The following is a 26,044-nucleotide window of genomic DNA, read 5'->3' on the forward strand; positions in this document are numbered from 1 at the left end:
AGCTTATCAAGGAGCGTAATCCAGTGTTACAAGTAAACAAATTCACTGTGAATAGTAAGCAGCTAGAAATAAATAGGATGCGATTTTAATCTTTTTTCGCGCAACTTAAGATTTCTTAAAATATATATAATTTCTTAAAATGCACTCAGACATGGAGTCATGAAGTTCAGTGGCTCCCCGTGGCTTCAGTTTGTTCTAGATCGGGATTACGCGAAATATCGATAGATATCGATGGATTTGTTAATATTTTTTCACAAAAAAAATGCAGTAAACAAGTTTTATTTGAAAGTAAGATTTTATAATACCTCTCTGATAAATCCAAAAAATTATTTATTTAAATATTAATTAGTTTGAGAAATATCACTAATTCCGGAATATTGAAGATTTTATTTGGATTTTATTTCGTTCGATTGCATCAACTCACAACTCATAATTTAATGATATTACGTATAGAGTGACAGATAAATTTGAAAAGTTGTTATACGATATTCCTCGATATTTTTTTTAGAAAAAAATTACTCCATAAACCGAAGAGTTTATTAATGCGATCCAAGTCGCAAATTGTGGTACATTCTATGTTTAGCACCAATATAATATGCGTAAATTATAGTTCTGGTAACTACATTTCGAGCACATTCGACAGCAATTTCGCTCTCATGATGAGGTAAGAGGTCTGTAATGACTGAATTGTATTTACATATCGTTATAATCCTCTTAAGCATTCAAGTGTAATATAAATGTTTAACTTTTTTGGGCCATTTGGCTTTATTTCGAGACATTGATTTGGAAAGCTGAAAGCTAATTTTAAGATCCAGAATATATTTATAACAAGATACGAGAAATAACGAGATGACACTATAAAATTCATATTACGTTTACCAAATGTTTTTATAATTTTCACAGTATTGTGAGAGCAGAAACAACATCAGGTGAAATAAATCTGCGTTTAAGAAATTCGTGGATATAAAATCACAACTTTGCAACTTTTCAACGTTGAGGATTTAGACATTAAATTCTTATCTCGCGCTGTATTCGATTTTTAAAATGTTTGTCGTATTATCTTGCATATTTATTTTTAAAATGTCGAGGCCGTGTACAGATAAAGATATAAAAATATGTATCTGATTATTTCGAGATAACTGGAAGCCTTTGGAATGCGCACGAGCAATATGAAACAATGCATGCAATAATTGTGTGCTACAATTCCTTTTCTCAATATAAATTGAATACGATAAAGAGGAAAGATTCAGTGATAGATTTTAATTACGCTGAATGTTTATTTCTCTGCAAAACAACGCTAGTCATACATCGGTAAATAGTACACCAATTTATTGTAATTGCATTAATTTGTATATATGCGTTTATGTTAATTCTAAAAAAAATTTAGGAAATTGTCATAAGGCATAATTTGAGTCTTGCATCCGACATCTTTTATTTTTACTGCGAAAAATCGGCACATTACGGATGCTGCAATTATATCACTTATCATCTATCACTATCAAAGAATTTTACGGCATTATAACAAAGTAACAAATACGTTATATCTAAATTAATTATAATTAATATGCGCAGTACTGTGGCTTTTTTAACTCTTCACCCCTCCTTTCGTCTGTTTCTGCAATATAATATAAATAAATCAGATTTCTCGTAATGTCGATGTTGCATCGTAAATCTATGTATTTAAAATAGTATTAATCAGTTTAAATAATTTAGTTTTTGTATCATTTATTGGTATGAAATATGGAAATTTACCGCGAGCTGTTCCTTCTCTTTGCGATCCACGATCTTACAACGAGCACGTCCGCCAAGTCCTTTAGCCTGTTCGCACTTGCAATCCTGTTCGAGCTCGACACTCGTGAGACCCTCGGCTATTCTTCGAGCGGTGACCTGCGCGAACTGTTTCTTCTGATTCGATTTAGCATCCACCAAGTTATTGGAACTGAACGCCGCTCCACCAGACTGCAATAACATTATATTGCAATATCGTTTGTCACTATTTATCACCCGTTCATCACGTATTTATAGTGATAATATGGGAATAAATGCAATTGTATATGTAGAATGCTTATTTATCAATTTCTTTTTAAAAATTTAAAACTACCTCTGTTTTGAAATATTGTTGAAATAATTCTCTTATTTTGATTTACTTACCGCGACAGCGAAATCGGCACACACGTCAGCGGTAGGTAGAACCAAGTTGTTTCTGAGCTCGTCATTTCCGTTCAGCGGTCTCTTTTTACTCTCGGCGAACACATACGCGGTATCTTTGTCGTAACCAACAATGTTCTTTTGCGATTTACCAGAAACTTGGATGTCACCGGGGTAGTAAACGTGGTAATAGGTCAAACCTAAATCTCGGTATATTTTCTGTCCGATTAGAAGCCTTAGTTGCTGCAACTAAAAGAGAGAAAATGGAATTTTTTGTCAGCGCATCGTAATAAACGAATTCATTTATCACAATAAATATTAAAATATCTTACAATTCGTTTTACGCTAGAAAATATTTTCGAAAACACATTTTTCACTGAGTTGCCTCTGGCAACATTTATTAACTTCAATTGTAGTTTAATTAATTTTTTATTATTCGGAAACAACAAAGAATTAAATTGCAATTAAAGCTAGGAAACATCGATGAAACCAATTAAAATTGTTACTGTATGGATGGATATATTAATAGAATATAATAATAGAATAACGATATTAAAACAGACAATAAGAGATGGTTGAGTATAAACTCAAGTGCATTTAAACACGAATAAAGGGAGCTCACCGATAGAGGGAGTGGACTCTTCTCGCATGGGGTAGCTAAAATTCCAACAACAGCTTTGACCGCGCCAGGTCTGAACGAATAATTAATGGCTTCCTCGTAAGCCTCGGTCAACTCGAAAGTGCCCAATTCCAGATCTAATCTTTGCCCAATGAACTGCAATATCTTCAGGATGTCGCCTTCCTTCGCCTCCTGTAAACACACAAGTAATTGCGCGTAACGGAAAGTTCTTAATATCGAATCCGATATTCACGGATAATATCGCGTAACATTAAATTACCTCCAGAGTTATAATCGGATCCGTTTCCTCGAATTTGATATTTTTCACGTCGCCTTCGATGTTCAGATTGCCGTTGCTTGTGTAGTGCTGCGGGTGATTCAAGTGTTCGCCGTAACCAATTAAACCGATGTGTACATCCCTATTAATTAAAATGCGTGATTTTTCAGATGTCTTTTAAACATTTTCACGTTTGGAAAGAGCGCGATATTTTTCTCTGCAGTTAGAAAAATATCAAGTAACTAAGTTCACTTACGTTATGCCCTGCAGTTTCAGTTCCTCTCTCAGATCAGTTATCAACGTGGGAATCAGATCTTTGAAAACTTTCTCATTTTCCGCGGTTTGTTCGATTACCAAAATAATGTCGGCTTGATTCTTTGGAGTCTTGACGCTGAAGGTATCACCGATAGCGACCGTGTTACCGCCGACCTTACAGTTTGCTGAAATATTACGACATAAATTGATTCTCCAAAGTAATCGGTATGTATTTATTATTTAAATTTTACCTTAAAAACAATACTTTATATAAATTCGTAAAAAGTAATTTAATGTTATGCCGAGAAGAAAATTAGATAAATTAAATTTTGATGAAAACTGCTCAATTCGCTGCTGCATCAATTTCATATTTAACGTGTTTCGTGAAATATGTAACAGTATAACAATTTAACTTACTGCATTGAGGTGGAATGCTTATTCCGGGAACAGCTTTATAATAACAAGCGGAGTAATAAGCAACGGCGAGCAAACAAGAAGCTTTCTGTGCGTCAGAAGGATTTTGGTTGGCAGCGATGTCGCAAGTGTCTCGGTAATGAGTCACATCAACGTAGTTGAAGCAGCCTCTGTAAAATGTTACAAAGAAACATCAATTTCGAGATTTGACGATAAAGTAACTGCAATGATTCCATTATTTTGCTGTTTGCAGAATTCCGATTTAAATACATAATGTGTCGGGATGTTTTGTGTAAAACGTGAATGAAATATCTCAAGGGCTATTTGATTCGCTAACAGAATAATCTCACTCTTTATCGCATTTTTATGAATCTTATATTACTTATTAGTGTTAAATGTCAGAAATCCGTGCGCTGAGCGCAGTCGCAAAATTAAAGTCCATTTGCGTCATGAAGTTTTTTTTAGAGAAGATGTATTTTTCAAATACGTTTTACTGCCTGTATAATGTGATGATTCGATATAATTACATTTTCTTAATAGCGAATGTACTTACTTTAACGTGGACTTCTGGCCAGAGAAATATTCAGTGCAGAGTGAATTACGTTGCTGCTGCGTCTTCTGATCGATCGCGTTCACAGCCGCGCAATCGGACTTCAGTTTATATCCGTTAGCAAATTCAGTCTCGCTCTCGGTAAGCTGTTTCAATTACGAAAAAGACAAATAATGATAAAGAAGACGATAAGAACCAGAAGCTCGGTTGCGAAAATTACGCTTTAGAGAACTCTGCGAAATTCTATCATCTTAATGCACAAGATCCTTTCATCGTGAAACCTCATACCTATACTTCGCTAAAAATAGAACGTCGAACATTTTATTTTAGAATTTACAGATGAAGGAGAAACTTTTGTACACTTTTGACATGTGAATTGATTTAGCCTTTTATTTAATAAACACGAGTTGTGATTGGTCACCCTAGTTTCGAACTGTCGAGTAGGGTATTTTTCTCACGACGAAAAAATACCGATCCCTTCGAGAATTCGTAATCCCATTGGAAAAGAATGCCATTTCAGGTAGACATTCCTCTATCGATCGAAGTGAGAACTTTTGAATAAAAGCAAAGTATACAAAGAACATGATTTATTGTCCCGCGATATTACCGTAATAGTCCTGTGATATTACCGTAAGGTAAGAATAGAATAAAAGCACGACGTCGAGAAAATGAAGGACGAACTTCCAAGAGCACGAAGAAGCAGATTATGTTAAGTATTTATAACGCGTTACATTTTTCATTTACTTCCTCAGGTAAATTACGCTATCAATTTTGAATCTTCTTCCATTAAGACTAGCCGAAGAATATTCGCTAATCATCCGCGATATCCAAAAAAGATCGTTTTCTGTTTTGTTTTAATCGATTATAATGCGAAAATAATTAGCGAAATTTTTGGAGAGCCAAATTTCTTTCCAAAAAGCTATTGTGCATTCTCGAACATTCTATTTAGCGCAATTGGAGCGCTTTTTCACGAGCGAGAAACTTTATTTATTTAATAAAACGAAATTGCTCACCTTTCCGGACGGCAGCGTGTAGTCGTCGTAGTATTCGTTGTTGCCGTCACCGAGAAGACCGCGCAATTTTCCGTGATAAAAGCCGGACACGCGGATCGTGCAGACCAAAGGTAGTTTGTAGCTGCATGTGACGTGTATACCATAGTCGGACCTGATGTGTGCAATCGGGGCGGTGACGAACGCGTGCAGATTCTCCGTACTGGCTGGGAAATCGGCCGGCTTGTTATTCACCAGAATCTGGAAAAAGAGAAATGCGAAGCGAATACAATCGCGCACGAAACATCAACAAGAGTATCGCGAAAACAAGCGCGCCGGATGGAAAAATAAGCTGGATTTCCGCGCTCGTAATAACGAGATCCGCGCGAGAAATGAACGAGAGCGAGCTTTATTCCTTCCTCGTTCCTCCGCTAGAGAAGAGATAATAGAGTTTGACTTGTCAGCAAAGTTCGGAGCCTCTTCGGCAAACTTGCAGTTCAATACGGGATTGCATTATAAGATTCGAACTCGGAATACCGAGAGCGATCTGCGGATTCCCCTCCCCACACCTGCCATTCCTCGGCTCATTCTCTCGCCACCCCATTTGCCCCGTTCTCAATTCACGTCACACGTACACCGAGCGTAACTTGCAGGCGCTACAGGAAATTGGTTAAGAGATAAGGGAAATAAACTTACGTTGCCATTGTTCTTTAGCGTGATGCTCTCTTTAGGTTCCGTAACGGTCACGCTCTGGAGATTTCCTTTGTTGAAGTTCGCGACAACGGAGAAATTGCCATCCTGTATGTCCTGAGCCAATACGTATGTACAGTCGCCCGGTACGCTGAAGTGACTGCCGTCGAAGGTGAAGAAGTGGCCTCCGTCGACGATAATGCCGACTTTGCTGAAGGGAGGAACGATGTCGCCTGGCAGCAGAGTGGGTCTGTTTGCGGGGTGATTAACTTTGTTATTACTATGGCGAAACAAAGGTCGCAGCGTGCACTTTTGACTTGGACGAAAAATTACGGTCGAAAAGAAAATGTATAGACAAAGTGGATGGAAAAAGAAAAGGAAAGTTTAAAGTACCTGTAGGTGTAATAGAGATCCGCCAGTGATGGAAGTTCGTTATTGTGTAACAGACTTAGGAGAGACACTTTTATGGTGGTGATCGTTGGCAAGCTCGTAAATGCCTCCAACTCGATGGGAACGTTAGTATCGAGCAAGCTTTCCACTAATTTATCCAAGACGTTGTTGGATTCCAGAAGCTTGACGACGGACGTGGCAGCATCGATCGCAAGTCCATAGATCGTTTTGATCTCCTCAGCATCGTTAACCTGCGAGAGCCGAGCGTATTTCGTTACTTTAGCTAATCCTGCTACTCGAATCGGTCGATTCCGAAAGCGATCTCAACCGAAACGGAAAAATGGAACGTTAAATTGGCGGAAAACTTACTTGTTTGTGTTTGATGTGTTTTACGATGTATTGGTAAATGGCGTCGAAGAATTTTCGAAGTTCCTCGGTCGGCAGCGCGCCTTTCGTGACCTCAGCGAGGTCATGGATAGAGTCCAGTATGGATTCCGGAATTTCTGGAATCTTGAAGTCGTGATATTGCTCCTTTATGTATTCGTAAATCGGCAAAGCTTTGAGTTGATTGATCAACAGGACGGCGAACTCCTCGACGTCCTTCCTAATCTGAGTGGCGCCCTTATATATGATCTTAGCGATATCCTGAGCGATCTCCGAAGCTATTACCGCTAATTCCTTCAGCTCCTTTTGATGTTCGTTAATTATGGAGAGTAGTGCTTTCAAGTAAATCAAAGCAATATTGGCGGCAGCATCGAGGACCTGGATGAGCGCATTGGCTATCTTGTCGCACGAGTCTCTCAATTGAGGATAAACTGTCTTCCACACTTCTTCGATCTTCGCGACTAATTGCTCGTATTCTTTTTGAAGCTCGTTTAATTGCCCGCTTACTTTTTTCAAAGTATCTAACACAGCAGTGGCGATACCTCCAAAGTGCTTCTTCCTGTAAGCATACGATCAATTAGGCGTAACGTTACGATAATCCGGGAAAAAACCTATGAATAATTATTAATAATTAAAATTTCAACCTACAAACATATTCAGATGCGTATCGATTTTTATTTATACGTAATTTATATTCGCATGAAAAATATTTTGTTTGCATTTTTATAAAAATTGTACAGTGTTGAAGAAATGGTAATGTAATATTGAATAATATAACAATTAAGTTCTTACAAAGTAGCCTGTATGTCTTTGATGGTTTGATCAGCGTGGAGCTCCTCTTTTAATTTTTTTAATTCTTCTTCGTAATAGTTGGCGAGCGGCTTGATGTCCGGCTGAGCCTTCTTCAAATGTTGCACAAGATCCCTCAATTCTCTGTCTAACTCGTTGGCTGCTTCCACAGCGGCATCTTTGAAGTCCTTCAGCAGCTCGATACTTTGGCTTCGATAACGTTCCTAAATCATATCGTCAGTCAAGTTAATAAAGCAACATTATAAATATTTACACACGACAAATAATGTACTCACAGATGTCTGGATGATGTTGTCCTTGTTGTAGCCGAAGTCGGGTTTCAGGAACTTTTCTTCGTCAAGGTGAATCAAAACGTTGAACAAGTGCTTCTTTGTTCCGTCCTTGAAAGCATCGGCATGTATCTCGGCCAATTGTCCGAGCACAATGCGTCCATTAACGGTAAGCTTCGTGTTGGGATTATCTGAGGAATATCCGTATGTTTAATCCACGTGAATATTTATTATTTAAAATACGAATAATTTTTTGCAGTTTCACGCGGCTGTGAGCAAATATCATAATAATCTCGCGAGTATATCTCGGGGTATATTTAAAAAATTACCGTCGTTTTGCAAAACGACAAAATACTTAATTATGCACAACTCACCTTGCTGATATTCCAAATACTTGAAGCTATTCCAATCATTTGACTCCGCATTAATTACGATGGGCTTGTTGCCGACGACTGCAATTTCCGCGTCAAGCTTCTGCAGATTCTTCTGTAATTGTAATTTCGTATCGACTCGAAGAAGTTCTTTGCTGGGCGACGAGACGAGAAGATACGCCTCTGTGGGATCAAAAGAGAAGACAATTCCCGCGCTCCTCGGTTTCTGATTCACGTCCGTGTACGATAGCACGCTACCGAAACCGACTACGCGATCCGAGACCGCCACGTGAGATTTCAGGTCGACTTTAAGCTGTTGCCCGCGGCTGTTCACTTCGATCACGCTGGTGAGATTGTAACCCTTCTGGAGAGCCTGTCGATTCACTTTCGCCAGCACAATGATCTTCTGCGTCTTCTTCGCGAAGACATCGATGTCCACGTTCGCGTCCAGCAAGTGCTCGCCGCCGTAATGAAGTCTGCCCTTCACTGCTATATCCTGGTGGCAGAAATATCGCGATCGATGTGATTCGAAGAAGTAAAATCGTAAATCGCGTAACAATCGACTTAAGATTGCGAAAATGCAATAAGAGAGCGGGGCTTAGCATGTAAAAGTAAATTGACGGGAGAGTGTGCTATATTGCTCTTTTTATAGCCGAGTGGCTCGCTGAAACTCGATGTTGCCGTTAGATTGCGAGAAAATCGAAGGTAAAGTAAAGGCTTTTCGCCGAGATGCTCTCTTTTTAGTTCTATTTCAAACTTATTCACGCGCAAATTGGAAGCAAAATTGAAAATGCTTTTTCAGCTAAGCTTCTCTTTTGCACAGAGAGAAAGAGAGAGTTTTGCACAAAGAGAGCTTCACGTGATTTCCACGTCGCAGTCTAGATTTAGAGTTTGCGCGATAAGGATATTTTTAGCGACGTACCTTCGGTTGAGATGGATATATGAATTTGATTTCTCCGCTGACAGATCCACTCTCTTTTTCTACGTTTACGTCACCAGAAGCGACCAGAGCAGTTTTATCGGACGGCTTGTTCTTTCTATCCAAGTAAACAGAAACATCGATCTTAAATGCTCCAGTTTGCTTCGTTTTCGGCAGATCATATGTGCTGATAACAGCCAGTTCGCGGTTCGGCAAAGTCAAAATCGCAGCTGTCAAAAGAAATAACAAGCAATTTTTAATTTTTCATCTTATCAATCAATTTGAAGATTAAAGTGCATACGTTCTGAGAAAACAGCTTTTATTTTCTCAGAACGTATTAATAACGAAGCTTTCTTACCGCTTTCTTTAGGATGAGCATAAATTTGATAGGAATACTGAGACTTGTCCTTCGACGAATGCAAGTACAAATTGGCGGAGTGATCGAATTTGGCTTCCGTAATTTCGGTGCTGGTCTTTAATCCAAATTCAACTGGCACGTTGAATTTCTTTAGGTCAACTTCCACCGTTATTTGATGGTTCAGATAATTCTTGTCTGTGAAACGAATATAAATTGTATGAAATAACGGTCCTGCGAGAAATGGAATAATCAGAGAAAATGTGAAAAAAAAAATGTTTCTAATAAACTCATCCATTTTTATGTTGTAACACTTTTATCGTACGTGTATGTTTCTTCGATTTTGTGCTTTGCGCTCTTAAAAAATTGTCCTCAAAAATGAGAGAATATTAAATGTAATAAATTATGAAATTATTATCGAGGTAAAATTGAACGATTGAGACCATCGACTAAATTAAGCAATCCTCTCACAAGAGTAAAATTATCATAGAATCATAAAAAATAGACGAACGTCCATTTTATCATAAGTCATCAAAAGATTATAAATATTACTGCTATCATTGGAAACTCATTAGGTTGTCCCATTTGCGCGAGTGTCTCAAGCAGTCCCGTTTGACCTTAATCGCGCGAATTTTATTTCCGTAAACTCTCGGGGCTCGATAAACTCCAACGGCCAAATTGATCCTGAGGGAGGGCAAAAAAAAAAAGACGAAGTAAACTTTTTATCGCGCTATACGTCATCGCGACGTTAGAAAGGATTAAGACGCGTATACGTCAGCGGGCACACGCCCTTGCGGCGTGACGTCATTCCGCAACCGGCGCAACTTATTTTTTTTTCCCTGTATCGCCGTTCACGTATACACCTTTCCCACTACCACCCTCGCTCGACGGTCACGCCTGTCTTCTCGCATCGCAATCCTCGCGACGCGGCGTCTGTCGATTTCGCCCGGTGAAAAAGAAAAAAAAAAAAAAGAAGGAAAAACGACGAAGGAAAAAAAAAACGTTGTACACCCGCGTTAATGCGGCGGCTTGCACCTGCCGCGCCACGCAACCGTCGCCGTGTATAGGGATGCAATTCCGGGGCTCTATTAATAACTGAGGCGAGGCACGAATTAGGCGCAGATCACGCGAGAATAGACTGCTATCGACCGGGATCTCGTAAGCTCACAAGCCCCGGGTGGAAAAGAGGCCTCTCGTCCCTACGCGAAATTCTAACGTACGCGCGGCGTCGGGTTGCGACGTATTGCGCATTCATGCGAAACACACACGCGGAAAACGGAAATGACGGTGCGACGCATTGCCGGACGCAGTCCACCCTGGGGGTTTAATTATCTAGAAAGGACGGATCGGCGAAAATATGGTGCGCCGCGATAAAAATGATTTCCTGGGAGAGAAAGAACGGTGCGTTCGGTGTCTCCGTACTAGCGGGGGTGGCTTATTACACACTTTCCGTCTGCTGTTTTCTTTTTTACATTTTTTACGAATTCAGGCCCGTTGTGACGAAGCGTGTCTTAATAAAGGACTGGTTCGTCACGCAAACCGGGGCGTATCATTGAAGCAGCGTATTTCCAGCATGCCTACACGTTCTTTATTTGTGGAACGCTTTTTATTACGTTATACGCGGCTGAATCTAGATTGTAATTTTTGTTTTATCAAAATTAAACGTGAGTAAGCTAATACAGCAACTTGCTTTATTTTTCTAACTACAAACTTTTTATCAATTTCAAACGATTCAATCTTTTTTCAGTTTTAACAAATAAAAAAAAACAAAAACATAAATGTTGAAAAATGTAAAGCTGCGTAAAAGCGAGTGGAAAAAGTAGTAAAAAGGGGGCGAGATATTTTCATTGAGGTTGCAGAAAGTGGAAAAACAAATTGTATTCGAAAGCTATTTTAGAGATAATTACGTATATGAGCTATTTACTTTTACAATGATTACAACTCTCGTTGCGACCAATTCATCATAAAATTTGACTTACTGTCGGTGTCGTAGCTCGATTGAAGCTTAAAGTGGGCGCAGTCCTTGCTTTGCTCGCAGTAGCTGTTGGAAACCAGGATCTCCTTATTCGAGAGCTTCAGCTCGCCCACGATAGCCGCCGGATCGAACTTGGCGTTCAGGACGATTATCACGCCGACTTCGCCGTCCTTCTCGTGAGTCAATTGCTGGCGAGTATACTTGAAGGAGGAGCTCCTCGTGTTCTCGCCAATTTTGAGGTTGCCGGTTCCTTCAACGGTGATTTTGCCGGCTTCGTCGCGTTTCTTGTAATTCGTGCTACGAATAAATCGCAATCTTTTTTCAGACATTCTTTTTTTCTCTACTGCTCTTTTTGTATAATTGTGTTATATTACTGTTTTATATTGTGTTGGCACAGCATTTTTCTTCTCGAAAATGTATTTCCAGAACAAAAAAAATGTCTATTGCTACTATTATCGTTTTCGCAATGCTCAGCATAAAGTGTTAATTAAACTGTTAATTAAAATTTTTGTGTTAACGAACTTTTTTACTTTTATTCGAAAGATATATAAATTTCTGAACTGGTTTTTATTCCTGGTACTTACACCGCTTTTTACGATAGCGCACGATCAATAATATTCTACATTTTCGACGGAATCGTTCAACTTTCCAGTCCTTATCTGTGTTACGCGATCGAGGGAACATTCGATAGGACAAATAAAAAGAGCTGATAGTTGAAATGTATTCTTGGAAATCGCTTGAATTAATTTTAGCGGGTGAATCGATGAAATTACACGGCGAGGTGAAGCGATGAAGAAGGCTCCTGTATCTTTGATCTCCTTTAAAAATGACCTCGTGCCCTTTCGCTAATTGCAGGAGGACATCTTTACTCTTTGTTTTGTTGCCGCGTAGGCGATCGATCTTTTACTTCTTTTATGTACGCGCAGGAATTGCGTTCGTATCGCCGTTCGGAAAACACCGTTTAGAATTGCGATGGAAATATCGATTTTTTTAACAGAAGCGAGCGGAATGTGTAGGATTGTTAGTGGAATTCAAGAGGGAAATGAGCTCCAAAATCACCGTCTTTTAACTTTAATTCTGCCTTTTCGCGCTCGTAAATTGTTTTTCATCCGCGTAATTGTTGGCCATTGTGAAAGATATCTTATAGGGGCATCGTCTGGCATTGTCACGCGATAAACTCAATATATTTCATCGCCTTTACATACCTTCCGGTCACGATATTCTTGCCGTCGCTGGTGACGGTGATAATTATTCTCTTGCCGGCCTTAGCAGTGGGCTTATTAGCGATTTCGGCGTGAATCTTACGGTGCTTGAGCTTGTCGCTGTCCACATTGATGTCGATGACGAAATTCTCGACGCTCTCCAGATTGACGTGTGCATCGGCATTGGCGAAGCCGTACGGCGTCTCGACCTTCCATTCACCTGAGAACAAAGGCACGAAAGATCGTGTGTTATTCGAAGAAATAGAGAAATGCAATTTTATATTTTTTCGTTAAACCAAATGTATTAAAAAAAATAAAACAACTAAGAAAATTTCTGTTTACAGCGCAATTCTGTGCGAATTTAAAGTTACCTTTGTACTCCCGATCGCCAAGTTTCTCAAATTTGGAAAGAATTTCGGTCTTTCCTTTCGGACAAGTGATAATTATGTGGATGAGCGGAGAGACATCGCTGGTTCGAATCTCGCTCTGAACTGTGTACTTCGCATCGTCAGCGCTGATAGCCGCGTTGGTCTTCCTTACCCGTCCATCCTTTCCTCTCTTTAAGAACAAATAAAAGCGATATTGAATGCGTGTACTAAAGAGATAGTGTGCTATTACGCGGCAATTTCGTCGGGCGTTATAAACTTTATTTCGCCTTTAAACAGCCGTGGAGTCGTAGGAGTTCACTGTTATAAATGACGCGGAATTTCGAGGAAGCGGGATAAGAATAGCGCAATATATTTGCGCAAAATTCAGGTGGAAATACGGTCGAATACGGCGATTACACAGGTATAAAAAAATAATTAAAAGCAAATAATAATTAGTCGAACGTTACCTCGTGCTTGAGTTCCAGGTCGATATTACGCAATTTCTCGTACGGAGTACTAGCCTTGGCCTTTAGGTCAACGTGCGTGAGATCGCGATCGTATATGAGGGGATCGACCGTGATTTTCACTTCTTTCTCGCCGCTGCTCACAGCCGTGTTGCGAACAATCTTCACTTTGCCGTCGGCAGGCTCGTACTTAAGCTGATCGTGAATAGTGATAGGCGGGTTCTTCAACACCGTCACAGTGAGCTTCAGATCATGATCGTAAGGATGCTCGTCATCGAAAATTCCGGAGCTCTTCAGGCCGCCGTCGAGCTTGATCGTTTTATCGTTGTTATAAGTGAGCGTCGACGATCCCTGCAGATCGAACACTTCATTCTTCTCACCGCCCAGCAGGCTGGTCTTATAATCGTATTTGATGTTGTTCAACTTTTCGAACGGCAATATCAGTTCGACGTTGCCGCTGCACGTGCAAGGCTTGCCGGGAACGTAGTTTACGGAGCTCTGCAAACGACAACATAGATTTACGCATTTGATTCATTAGATAATTAGTATCTTTGAATTTTTCAATTTAAAAAATTATTTTCCTTACCTTCAATTGGATGTCCTTGCGCAAGGAGGAAGCGATCTCGCCCGACACCTCACCATTATCGCGCTCTTTCGACTTGTATTGCAGAGTGAGCGGTTCCGATAGTTTTGTTCCCGCAGCTTTCAGATCGATTTCGAATGATCTCTTGTTACCGTCGGTTGCGCGCAAGTTTTTAAGATCGAGATCGATCTGCACGTTGTCGCCGTTGTAATTGACGGCTTTCAGTTGATTCTTTGTATGGAACGTGCAGGCCTTGAAGTCGACGTTCTCGCCGTCGCCGACGTACGTGATCTTTTGCGACGGGCCGTCTTTGGATTCGCGATGCTCCAACTCGGTGTTCACGTGAATATTGTACTTCTCGTTCTTCTTGGCGGAGGTGCGCTTGAGTCTGTAAACTACGTAATGGCCGTTCGGCAGAGTGAAGTCCACGTCGCCGGTCAGCTCGCCTTCCTTAATCGTGCCCTCCAGCTTGCCTTTGCCGTTCAGCTCGAACTTCTGATCCAGCACCTCGATCACGTTCTTCGAGTCGATGGCGTTCTTCTTCACGTCGCTCACGGTGGACAGTTTGATGCGTTTGCTCGGGTCTTTCTCCGCGTCGAGCAGAAGCTCGAAGTTGGCGGTGTGCTGCGTGCCGACGGTCACCAGGTCGCCGGTACCCTTGATCTTTCGATTGATCTTCGGTAAATCGATGTTGAGCTGAGCGTTACCCTTGCCGTCCTGGATCGCCGCCTGTCCGACAACGTTTAGATAATTTTTGATATTCAAGTTCAGGTTGCCGTGAGGATTGTCGCCTTGTCGCACCGCCTTGAGCAGGAAATCGATATATTTGACGTCGTTGACTGTGACGTACGCGCGGGACTGGACATTTCCGACGCGCTCGGCGTTCAAGCTGCCGAAAGCTTTGACCTTCTTGCCGTTCAGATTCAGATCGCCGTCAACCTCGAAGTTGAGGTTCTTATCGCGATTGCACGTGACGAGCACTTCGCCCTCGTACTTGCCTCCCGGAGTAAGCTCGACTTTGTTCTTGTACTTGCTCTTGTGCGGATCGATCGACGTACGCTTGGACTCGAGTTTGATGCTGTTCTGCAGGAGTCTGGCCTCAAATTCGACCTCGTAGTTGCCCGGCTTGGCCACGTCCAGCTTGGCGGACAGATCCGAGCCGAACTTGAACTTGTCGTATACGATGTCTATCTTCTCATCGACGGAACTCGGCGTGAGCTTGCCTTCGAGATCCAGTTTCAGCTTGAGCGCGGGATACGAGATCTTATTGTGTCCGCCCACGACGAAATTCGCGCCCTTCTGATTCGGCTTGGCGATGACGTGTTGCTTGAGGGTGAAGCGATTGACTTCGGACTCGAGATCCGGGCCATGGACGAAGTCCAGATTGTTCTCGAGCTCATATTGATCCTTGCGGAATTCCCAGTCGACTTTGAAGCCCGCGTTGGGATTCTTCGTCGGCAGCGCCGACAGACTGATCGTGAAGTGACGGTCGCCCAGTTTCTTTCCTTGTTCCTTCACGGCGATGGATTCATCGCCGTAATTCACCTTGATATCGACACTACCGGCGTCCTTCGTCGTTAGGACGTAGCCGTCAATACCGATGAGCTTGTTGCCGCCGCCGACCAGCGCTACTTTATCGAACACGTATTTCTTGCCGCCATCCTGATCGACCGCCTCTACGCTACCTTCCACGTTATACTGCTGCTTACCGCGCTGAGATGTTTTCACTCCGTATTTCGCGTCCGCCAGTTTCTCGATGTGCTCCGGTACGTTGTACTCCAAAACGGGTTTGTACTTGGCACCGTCGGTCAAAAGGCCGACGCGCGCGTAATAGTCTTGATTATCGTTCAGCGCCTTGAGCGCGAGCGAGCGCTCTTGATCGTTGTTTTTCAATCGCGCCTCGATGGAGGCTTTCTTGAACGGGGAATCGAGAGACAGTTTGGCGTATTTGTCGGGCTCGACACCAGCTTCGCCGGTGAACAATATGCGTCTGTTTGTCTTGCTGTTAGGCGTGTCGAACAAGATCTCGAACGATCGGGACTTTGGCGACTTGTCATGGTAGAACTTCAAATGAACAGCGGATAGGTCTTCGTTGTGCAAATCGACACGGATCTTCGCCGGGCCGTTCAGAGGGTAAAGGGCCCGCTTCTGGATCGAATCGAGGCCGTAAGGCAAGTCCACGTAGACGCAAATAGTTTGGCCTGTAATTGGATGCAATTGTTCGAAGCAATCATCGTATTGCTTGCCTTTGCTGAATTTCGGAGCCTTGTACGCATCGCCGGAGCTCAATAAAATTTCGCTGCTCACGCTCACTATATTTTCCTTCTTGCTTGGTGCGCCGATGACTATATCGATACCCTTACCGTCCAGTAATTTCACCGAGACATCGGTCGCCGTGTCGGTGTGCAGCGTGCTGACAAGCTTCATGCCCGACTCCACGTCGAATCCTTTGACGGCGATGGTGCCGGCGACTCGAATGGCAGCACTGAGCGCGGTATTGTACACAATATCGGCGCTCTCCGGATTTTTCATGATAGCCGGAATGTCCAACTTGCCGTTTGCCTTCGCGTTAACCACGCTAGTTCCGACTACGCTGAGAGTCAGCGTCGTGCCGAGATTCGTCGGATAGACGAGCTCCGCGTCGAGGAACTGCAGATTATTTCGCACATTATGATCGAACTTCTTCGCCTTGTCGAATCCCACCTCGATGTTCTCAAATATCTTGTCGATGATGTGCTCTGGCGTCAATTGCGTGGGATTGCCGTCGTACGTGAGGTATGCCAGTTCGGCGCCGAACAGCTTGATGGACACATCCAAATCGAACTTGTCGTCCACCTCGTTGCTCCTCAATTTCACACCTTTAGCGAATTTGTCGAGTTCTCCCTGTTTGACTTCGCGCTTGCCGCGCAGTTTGTTGACCCGCTCTTTAATATGCTTCGCGACAGTTCCTACTTTCTCAATTCCACTCACTATTATATCTTCCGGATTGTCTTGCTTCAGCTGGCTCTTAGGTCCGAAATAGTGCTCGATCAATCTATCGAGATTCTCCACACGCGTGTTGAGCTCCAAGAAGTTGAAAGATCGTCCGAATACCTCAGCGGTCAAATTCAGATTTACGGAGCGTGGCACGAAGCTGTTCTGGCTGTAGATGACGTTGCTCTCTGTAGTGGAACCGACTCCGAGACCGCCCACGTTGTACGACAGTTCGTTGTTGAAGGAGAACTTGCGGAAGTCCTCCGGGAACCTCTTTCGCGACTTGATCAGACCGAGCTGTCTCTTCGTTTCCGCTTTGTTCGGATCGGCGGAGGCTCGCAGATTGCGCAAGTGACTCTGGATGAAGGATCCCACTTGATTGACCGTCTCCTTGTCCAACAATTCTTTGAGGTTGCTGGCGACGTGCGGGCACGGGCAGGCGACGAGGGACAGGTAGCTCTTAATCCTGATCTCGCTGTCTTCTTCGCGATCAGCCAAAATTTTCAGAAGGTTGTTCTTCCACTTCATGGAGCAGCGAGTCGGTAGAGATTCGATGGCCGCCACTCTGACTCGATTGCGAACGTTCTTGTCCTCGGCGATGCCGGCTAATTTTTGCAGAGTTCCGTCATCGAGGAACTGAGCGTTGCCGAGTGCCTTTAAGGCCGCGACGATGAGATTCTCCTGCTCTCTGCTCTTTGCCTTTCCGTTGCCGACTTTCTCGCGTATCTTCTGGATCGCCTGCTTCACTTCGGGCACGTTCTCGCAGGTGTGCTGCTGACAGTACTTGCCGATCACTTGGCCGACTCCGAGGTAGCCGAGACGTGGCAGGTTCGGCTGATCGAGGAGAGAAGTGATGGCGGTTACCGAAGGCAAATGAACGTGAGAGATGAGACCAAGACTGGCGTAGAACTCGAGAGCCTTCAAGCCGGTGAGCTCGCCGCTCTTCACAAGATCCGCGACCACCTCCGCGGCCTCGCTGCTTCCGGCGCGGAATAGAGCGCTCAGGAGGATCTTCTTGTCGTGAACCTTGTCGAAGCCGGCGCCGGCCTTCGCCTTTTGATAGATCGCGACGATATCATTCTTGTTGCTGAGACGAAGGACCTTGATGAGCTCCGCGAACTTCTCCGCTGCGTTGTCTTTCACTCTGTCTTGCTCCTCGGCGCTCGCGGCCTTCAGCGCCGCGGCGATGCTGTCGGCCGACGACTTGATGACGGGATGCGGTGCCTCGAAGATCAATGATTTCGGCAGGCTGACGGGCGCGTTCGGACTATCGCCTTTCTCGCCGTTGAGCGTCAAAGTGGTTTGCACGACCGTCTTAACGCCGAGATCGCCATTGCTCCAGGGCTTCAGCTTGTAAGTTTCGACCGAGGTCGCCTTGTTCAAGATACCGCGCTTGAAGCGCTGCTCGATTCTCTGGTGCGACGACAGCAACGGAGCCGACTGAATGTCGGAATTCTGATCGTAAATCGCGGATACGGGACCGTGTCGGATGCTTTCGCGGTGGGAGCAGCGGGCCAGATTCCTCTCCTTTTGCACGACCAACGAATCGCCGTCTTTGTGAAAATTGAAGTCGGTCGGACAGCCACCGAGCACGTCGATCTGAAAGTTTAACGAACGACGCGTACGTTATACATCCGCTGTTATTACGTAGTTCCTTACTGAGATAAACTTTAATGGAAAACGAATCAGTTCGATTTATACCTCGTGATGAGTCGTAGAGCCGGATTCTTGGAAGACGGCTGACTGGAACAACGAGGCGACAGCTCTCTTAATGTTGAGAGACGCCTGCGAGTCGCCGGCTTCGGCACAGACCTCCGCATCGATGTGACCGTCATGGTAGTTGAATTGCAGCGCATGTTTTTCAACATCTGGCAGCGATATCGGCTAAAAAATGGCGTGCATATTTTTTAATATTTATATGAAATAAAAATACCGCACGCTTGTTTATTATACAACAGAATCGAAATCAAATTTTCACAGAGAGAAGAGAGGAAAAAAAATATTTGTATCAAAAGTCTATAATATTTAGGTTCTGCATACTCAAAAAAATATTTCACTGATGTAGTTAGATTTCTAGATATCGCAACAAGAATGTATCGCTATTTTTCGTATCTGTGAAAACATTGTTTGTCACATATAGAATTTATAGCAGTAATGTTCTAGCAATAGCTTCTGAAAAATTTAGGTACCATTGCTAAATGTTATTCATTGCATGATCTAACACGTGATTGATCTTATATAGATAGGCGCTTTAGAGAAACTTTCTTTTTAAAGTTCACAAACAATACAGATATATATTCTGTTTCTGTCATCTAAACTGATTAAGTAATTACATATGCAATATCACAACAGTTGCTAATCATTTATCTGTTTTAGTTAATTTTTTACACCTAGAAAATTTTAGCTATTATTGCAAGATTATTTTTTTGAGTGCAGGTAACGAAATTTTATGTTACATTCTGGTGATGTAAAACACATTAATTTCAGCTGAGAAAAGTTTTGTTTAATTAAAAGTTTTTACTACCGGGAGTTTATAACTAACGGGATTAAATTAAAAGTTTCTGAATGTTTTTGAAAAAGCCACGAAATCACACCTCCGTGTCTCATATTTCTATCCCAGCTCGTACTCGTACGATCCGCTAATATTCCTGTACAGATTTATTTTGTGCAACATTTGTGGCGTGAATTTTTTATGCAGGAAAGCGCGAGATAAGGGTGATACTTACGGCGCCATTGATTTGCACGCCCTTCAATCGGATCTGCCGAATGCAATCAGGCTTCGCTGTCAATTCAACGATACCCTTCAGCTTCAAGGTAGCGTCACCCTGAGCTTCGGGAACCGTCGTTACGGACGTTCCTTCCAAATCGTATATATATGTATGTCCTTCCTGATAGGCTTTACCTCCGTGCACTGAAAAAAATTACACGAAAAAAACATTTAAGTTAAATCCAGAAAAGACCCACTTGATTTGATTAAGAATGCAAAACTAATCTACTTTTACTTTAAATAAAATTTCCAAAGTTTGAAAAAGATTGTGGCAAATTAGAGATTCTTTATGAATTGCTGATCTAAATATACTTACATCCATGGCAGCCGACTGTACATTTACCTGTAACGAGAGAAAAAAAATAATGTGTTAATTTCTAGCAGTAACTTAAAAAAAAAAAAAAGTATATATCTAATATTAATTATATTAATCATTAAAGTAACAAAAAATAAATAATTAAATACGAGTATATAGAGAATACTCACACGTTTGTTTCTTATGATACAGTAAATGACAAAATTATTGTCTCACATACTTAATTTAATCTCGCTTTAACTTTCAAATTTTATCGATAAACCGGATTTGAGCAAAGAGAAAACAGACGGTTATAATCTATTATGCTCGACGCAGATTATTTTCAGAAAAAAAAAAGATATTTATGCATCGCGAGTGAACTCGTTGCGGAGGGTCGAGCGCTGATAACGTGTTGTTAATCGTGACTCTCTTGACCCTGGACCATGGAACTTTCATTTTTGTTCGATAGAGCGGGTCGGTACCCGCGAACCAGCGGTTTAATGGTGTGTACCACAATAGTTTCACCCTTTAACATTTAAATGGAACAAAGTGACTTTTCGCACGGGAGTTATAAAAGGGAACATATCAATCAATTGTATAAAAGCTTGTTGTAATTTGACATTTGCATCATGCTGCTTTCACTCGGCCAAACTTTCAATTTGTACGAGTTTTAAATTTTTATTGTGTTTAATTTAATTTTATTCGCCATTAAATATTTTTCTAACATTTATATATTTTATAAATTGTGCGAAATATTTGAACTACGTTGTAAAAAAATACTGAAAAGTATTTAACATTGATGTTTGTCAATGCTTAGTACAGGCTTTTATCTTTAGCCGTAATTTCACTTTATCTCGTTTACATTGGAAAAATAATATCGATGGCAAAATTCATAGTTCATAAACATGTAAGAGATAAATATAATCATTAAGTTTACGCGCATGGAAAGTCTTATTTTTTACAAAATGCTGATTGTACAACTTTATTAAATGAGATAAATTATTAAGAGTTGATGCGTTCTATTAAAGATATAATTTTTGTATCAATGTTTTTCAGATAAACTGTTTACCGAGTTACCAATATAAAGAAATAACGGATGTCTACTGGGCGGAAGTTTATAGTTCACAAACACAGCAACTATTGCGAAAACATCAATATTAATTTTGCTGCATAGAACACGTACATCTGTTTTACAATTTGTATTTAGAATTCTTCGTATTTACCAAACAAATGAATGTTGTAGAAGTTTATTATTAAAATTTCATCAATCGCTAAAAATATATTTAACGTAAAGAAATCTTGTTAAGAACAGATTATGCGAGCTGGTTAAATGTTATTCAATATTATATCAAGATTAATCAAAATGAAAAACAAGCACATCAAAATCTGCACTTTGCGCCGAGAGTTGCATAATTATTTGCTCAACCAAGAGATTGAGTACAATCAAACGCACGATTCGGCGAAAATTATCTTCTCTTTGCAAAACCAAATAAGTAACAAAAATTAAAATCAAAACGACTTGCCGACCTGCAAAAAAAATATATATTTGCAAAAAGATATGTAAAAATATATTTTTTTTGGACATAAAAAAATATAATTTTTGTACATAAAAAATTATATATTTTTTTTGTACATATCTTTTTGCAATCTACAAGTCGTTTTGGTTTTAATTTCTGTTACTCATATATATATATAAGTTTAACTACTTCTACACGACTCTAATCGTTTCTAATTGAGGAAAACACTAATTATCATATGTATTGTATATATATATATATATTTATTTAGTGTTTTCCTTTAAACGATTAGAATCTTGTAGCGGAAGTAGTTAAACTTAATCGTCATAATTTGCATTCGCAAAATATATGTGAATATAAAGAAGCGCTATTAAGAATCTTTTATTACTGTTATTGCAAAAGGAACGCGAGGCAATCTTCTTTATGAGCCGGACGAGTAGTTTGTTTTTTCCTAGAGAAATAATACAACCGAATAATACAACTTGTTCTTATAATGAACAAGAATATACGGACTGTATTTTATTTAAACATTAACGGTATAAAAAAAGAAAGGGGTGAAATAACAGCGCGACCGAATAAATGAAGAGAAAAGGAGATGGATGAGATGTAGCAAGAGAAAGGGGAAGCGTTCCTTCAATGGGGACAAAGGGATAACAAAGGGATAAAGAACGACGTATACGCAAAGAGGAGGTGGGCAGAGTGAGAGTCTCGAGAATAGACAAAAAGAAGGGTGAATCTATTCGGTGAAGCTGTATATTGTTTCTCCGCGATGATACCGCGAATGCCGGCGATCAATTTCCCTCCCCTAATTGCCGTCACTTTGACGGCAATCTACAGGCTCGTCGAAATATTCCTGCGGCGATTCCTCTCTCCGTTATTACTGGACCGTAACCAGACTCTCACGTTCCATTCGACAGAACGTGCGATAAAAGAATTTTTTTCAACTTGTATTAAAACTTTTGCTCCTTTTGATTGCTTTTTTTTTCGCAGGGGGATTATTTGTGGACTCTTTCGTTAATTTGGAGCCGAATTTTTCATAGCAACAATCGAGATGTTTGTAGATTTTAATTAAGTTAAACGTTTCGCAAACTTACTTTTTCAAAACTCATAAAAATTTTATTTCTTTATTTCATGTCATGTAAATTTAGATAGATTTTAGTTTAATTCGAGATTTCCTACGCGAAAAAATATGTGATATTAAAAATAAGGAAAAATATTTATTTTTAAATTTCTATTAAAAAGAAATTAGTTAAACATGTGTATAAATCTCTAGAATATGATTTGTTAACCAAAATCGTGATTACACTTCTGAAACGTTACATCATTTATAATGCAATGTCGCGATGCAAATATGCACAACATAAAATTTACCATTTCGTTCCAAGATTCTCGTCGAGATTTTGCTGTAATCTAACAATTGCAACCATAATTTCTCGCGTTCCCCTAATGCGCGTGGCACGATTAGGGATGCTCTCGTTGTATTACTTAAGCATACGTATTATGCAAATTCACGGCGAATGGCAAAGTATCCACTTTCATGTTTCATGCTCAGGGGCGCTGTATCCTTCTCGGCATTATTTTATGCCGCATTTAAACGTCGATCTTTCTCTTCGATGATCCCCTATTTTCTGCTCGTATTTTTAACCCGACAATCGCGCTTCCATTTCTCACAAGCGCGCTATTGTAATTATTTATCACAGAATTTAATGCACCGTCAATAGCCGTTGAGTGACTTGATATAGCGCGAGATGTTACGTTTAAAGAGAAATTTATATGAAAACGTCCATCTCTCTTTCTCTCTCTCTCTCTCTTTATCGCGCGCGGCTTCTATTTCCTGGTGTTTCTGGAGATACGATGCAACCATGGCTGAAGCAATTGGAAAAACGTATCGTCAGCGGAAAAGTGGCGATTGCAATTGGACTCTATTCGATGCCATTTTGCTCGATCGAGCAGCGGTGAGAGAAACCTGGGCTGCTTATATTCCCTTTACGTACTTTAAAACGCGGCGATGTGTGAAAGAACATTTGTTACGGCGCAACGGCCAGATCGGATCTATTTTACTGGGATGTAGGGACGTCGGATCAATTTACCAAATGTCCGGTCAAACACGGGGGACCTGTAATCGTTTCAATGATACGGGCCTCGTTCCAAGCACCGATACGTCATATACGAACTCTTTAACTATTATTTTGTTACTTCTAGAACGTGCAAGAAAACTCCGCGTTCACACATCACGTCGAATTCTATCCCTGTAAATTTTACTAATTATTTTCCTTATTGACGAAAAGCATTGGCATGTAATCTTACATGCAAATCATGTTGTAAGAAGATAATAAGCGACCGTTATACATTCTACTGATTAATTTATTACATATGCATTAATATGCGCTAATGCACTTGATTATTCTCAATTAGCTTGCACATCGATCAAAGGGAAAAAAATATGAAGACACATGATAAAGCGTTATCAGCAATACAGCGCTGTAAAGAATGTCCCATATCGTTCGGGAGCACAAACATAAAATCGGTTATTGTAACTGCAGGATAAATAATCTTTTATCACCAACTCCGTGCCGGGAGAATAATATTTGTAATCACTTGGCGGCTCATATATATTCACGCTTATCCGCTCGAAATTCTGAATATATTTGTTAATCAATGAACATGCTGTAGCGTACCCTGCGTTCGTTAAAGTTAAAATGTTTACTAAGGAAAATGCAATAAACAGTTAGTTGAAATCTGGCCTCTTCTGTATTTACTATAATCAGAAAGTAATTTTCCTTAAATTTTTTTAATAACAAGAAAGTTAAACACAATCAGCCGCTGATAGCAAGCTTTGCTTCGTTTAACATAAAAGTACGAGGAATTGCGATTTTGATTAATCAAATTTTAAAACAAAACGTAGTATAAAGTGGAAAATAACAAATCAAGAACATAAATAAAACCTTATCAATGAATGAATTACGCAGCAAAGGCGGGAAAAAGGAGCAAAAAGAGTACGGAAAAACAATACTTTACCTCGTTATTATATTTGAAAGAAGTTAATACAAATCTAACGCGGCTACGTGATAAAAGATAAATTTTTTTTAAAATGTGCATCAAACATAATTTAAGGAAAAACATTTCGACATTTTTTATCGACCGCGCTAATAACGATAAACCAACGATAAAATTTCACGATTTCCCGAAATCCTACCAAGAATATCATCAATTTCGACATTTATTCGCGATAATTTTTATCCTTGACACAACGAATAACCTTATGATATTCAAACCTGACCGTGCTCAGCACATTGACCCTTTCTATCAACTCGCGCATTAATCTTTAATTTGATACAAAAATTAAGATTCATCAAAGTCATCCGGTCTTCTTGAAAGATTCGTTAGACATAGCTCAAATCTTTGTGTCTGGATATTAGAAAAACAATTTTGATACAAAGAGATGAGGTTTCATCAACTTTTTAGGACTATCAGAAATTCAACGAAGATTCATCCAAAATTCGTTTATCAGTTATTAATTTGAAAGATCAGTTATTAATGAGAGAAAAAAACCATTTTATAAATGGCTATCCTAAAAATTTCAATTTTTGGAAAAGATAAGATTTAATTTAACGCTGTCATAATGTTTCGTTGCAATTATAATTAAAATATTAATTATAAAATAATATGCGCGCGATATTATAGAAATTAATTTTACTTTTTACTTCGTATTTAAGATAAAATTGTTCGAATAAGCAACTCTACAGAATAATGATATTATTTTGTACTAAATTAATGACATATTCTTAGATATTGTGTTAACTGTGCTATAGCAATTTATTTTAATTAATTCTTCATTAATCAATAAAAACATTTATAAAAAAAATTTATGCTTGAAAAAGCAATATTTCGGAATCCGCATGTGAAAAAATGCGAATATTTTTCTACTTCTGCTTTTGCTATATTTGTATGTAAAAATTGCGATATTAAAGTTGAAAATTTTGCGTTTTTCCATCAATAAAATTCGAAAATCCTGAAATATCGTTTCATGCACAAAATTTTTCCTCTACATATTTATTTAGTGTTTTTCCAAGATATAATTAGAACTTTCTAAACTTTTATCATATTTCTCGTTTAGAAAAATAAATCGAGCCTTTGCCCTTACAATTTTCATATTTCTCTAGTTATTGAAGAAGAGCGCACGGCAGCCTCGTCGCACGTGCAGCCTCTCCAAAGAGTAGGGCACGAAGTACGGAGTACTTTGCAGAAAGGGATGAGATAGCAATGTAGTAGCATTTTCTGCTTTACTTACTCGCTGAGGCGTCGACCGCCAGGAAGAGAAGGAGACAGCCGGCGAAGACGGCCGTCTTCGCGAGCCCCATGGCTTTCTTTTTCCCCCCGGATACCGCAAACTATTTAGCACTACTACTCGCACAATCAGCGGTGACACGATCGGCGGCCACGGGCGAACACGACAAAAG

The 26,044-nt window shown here is 40.4% G+C and overlaps 2 protein-coding genes across 2 annotated transcripts in view; one reads left to right on the top strand and one right to left on the bottom strand.

The window, feature by feature from the left end:
• Window positions 1-26,044, top strand: part of LOC105674042 (BTB/POZ domain-containing protein 7) — a 50,106-nt gene that overhangs the window by 21,032 nt on the left and 3,030 nt on the right. The gene's annotated exons all lie outside the window — the stretch shown is intronic.
• On the bottom strand, window positions 1,254-26,044 carry apolpp (apolipophorin). The gene is made up of 26 exons (XM_012370090.2): window positions 25,876-26,044; window positions 20,089-20,115; window positions 19,732-19,916; window positions 18,707-18,889; window positions 14,036-18,604; window positions 13,453-13,947; window positions 12,989-13,175; window positions 12,621-12,837; window positions 11,420-11,712; window positions 9,444-9,638; window positions 9,089-9,315; window positions 8,170-8,662; window positions 7,802-7,986; window positions 7,509-7,729; window positions 6,702-7,275; window positions 6,336-6,583; window positions 5,949-6,192; window positions 5,277-5,513; window positions 4,267-4,409; window positions 3,717-3,883; window positions 3,301-3,484; window positions 3,048-3,186; window positions 2,771-2,959; window positions 2,152-2,397; window positions 1,753-1,959; window positions 1,254-1,615 (listed from the first exon to the last, which is right to left on the bottom strand). The coding sequence occupies exons 1-26, from the start codon at window positions 25,943-25,945 to the stop codon at window positions 1,586-1,588; spliced, it is 10,155 nt and encodes a 3,384-aa protein (XP_012225513.2). The 5' UTR covers window positions 25,946-26,044; the 3' UTR covers window positions 1,254-1,585.

The sequence above is a fragment of the Linepithema humile genome, chromosome 5 (genome assembly GCF_040581485.1).
Source record: "Linepithema humile isolate Giens D197 chromosome 5, Lhum_UNIL_v1.0, whole genome shotgun sequence".
Classification (NCBI taxonomy): Eukaryota; Metazoa; Arthropoda; class Insecta; order Hymenoptera; family Formicidae; genus Linepithema; species Linepithema humile.

Excerpts from the sequence above, each read along its gene's own strand:
- apolpp (XM_012370090.2), bottom strand. The coding sequence starts at position 25,945 with ATGGGGCTCGCGAAGACGGCCGTCTTCGCCGGCTGTCTCCTTCTCTTC. Across the intron at positions 9,639-11,419 it reads ATCGAGCTACGACACCGACA|ACAAGAATTATCTGAACCAT; the intron begins GTAAGTCAAATT and ends TTCGTTTCACAG. Across the intron at positions 7,730-7,801 it reads ACAACATCATCCAGACATCT|GAACGTTATCGAAGCCAAAG; the intron begins GTGAGTACATTA and ends GATATGATTTAG.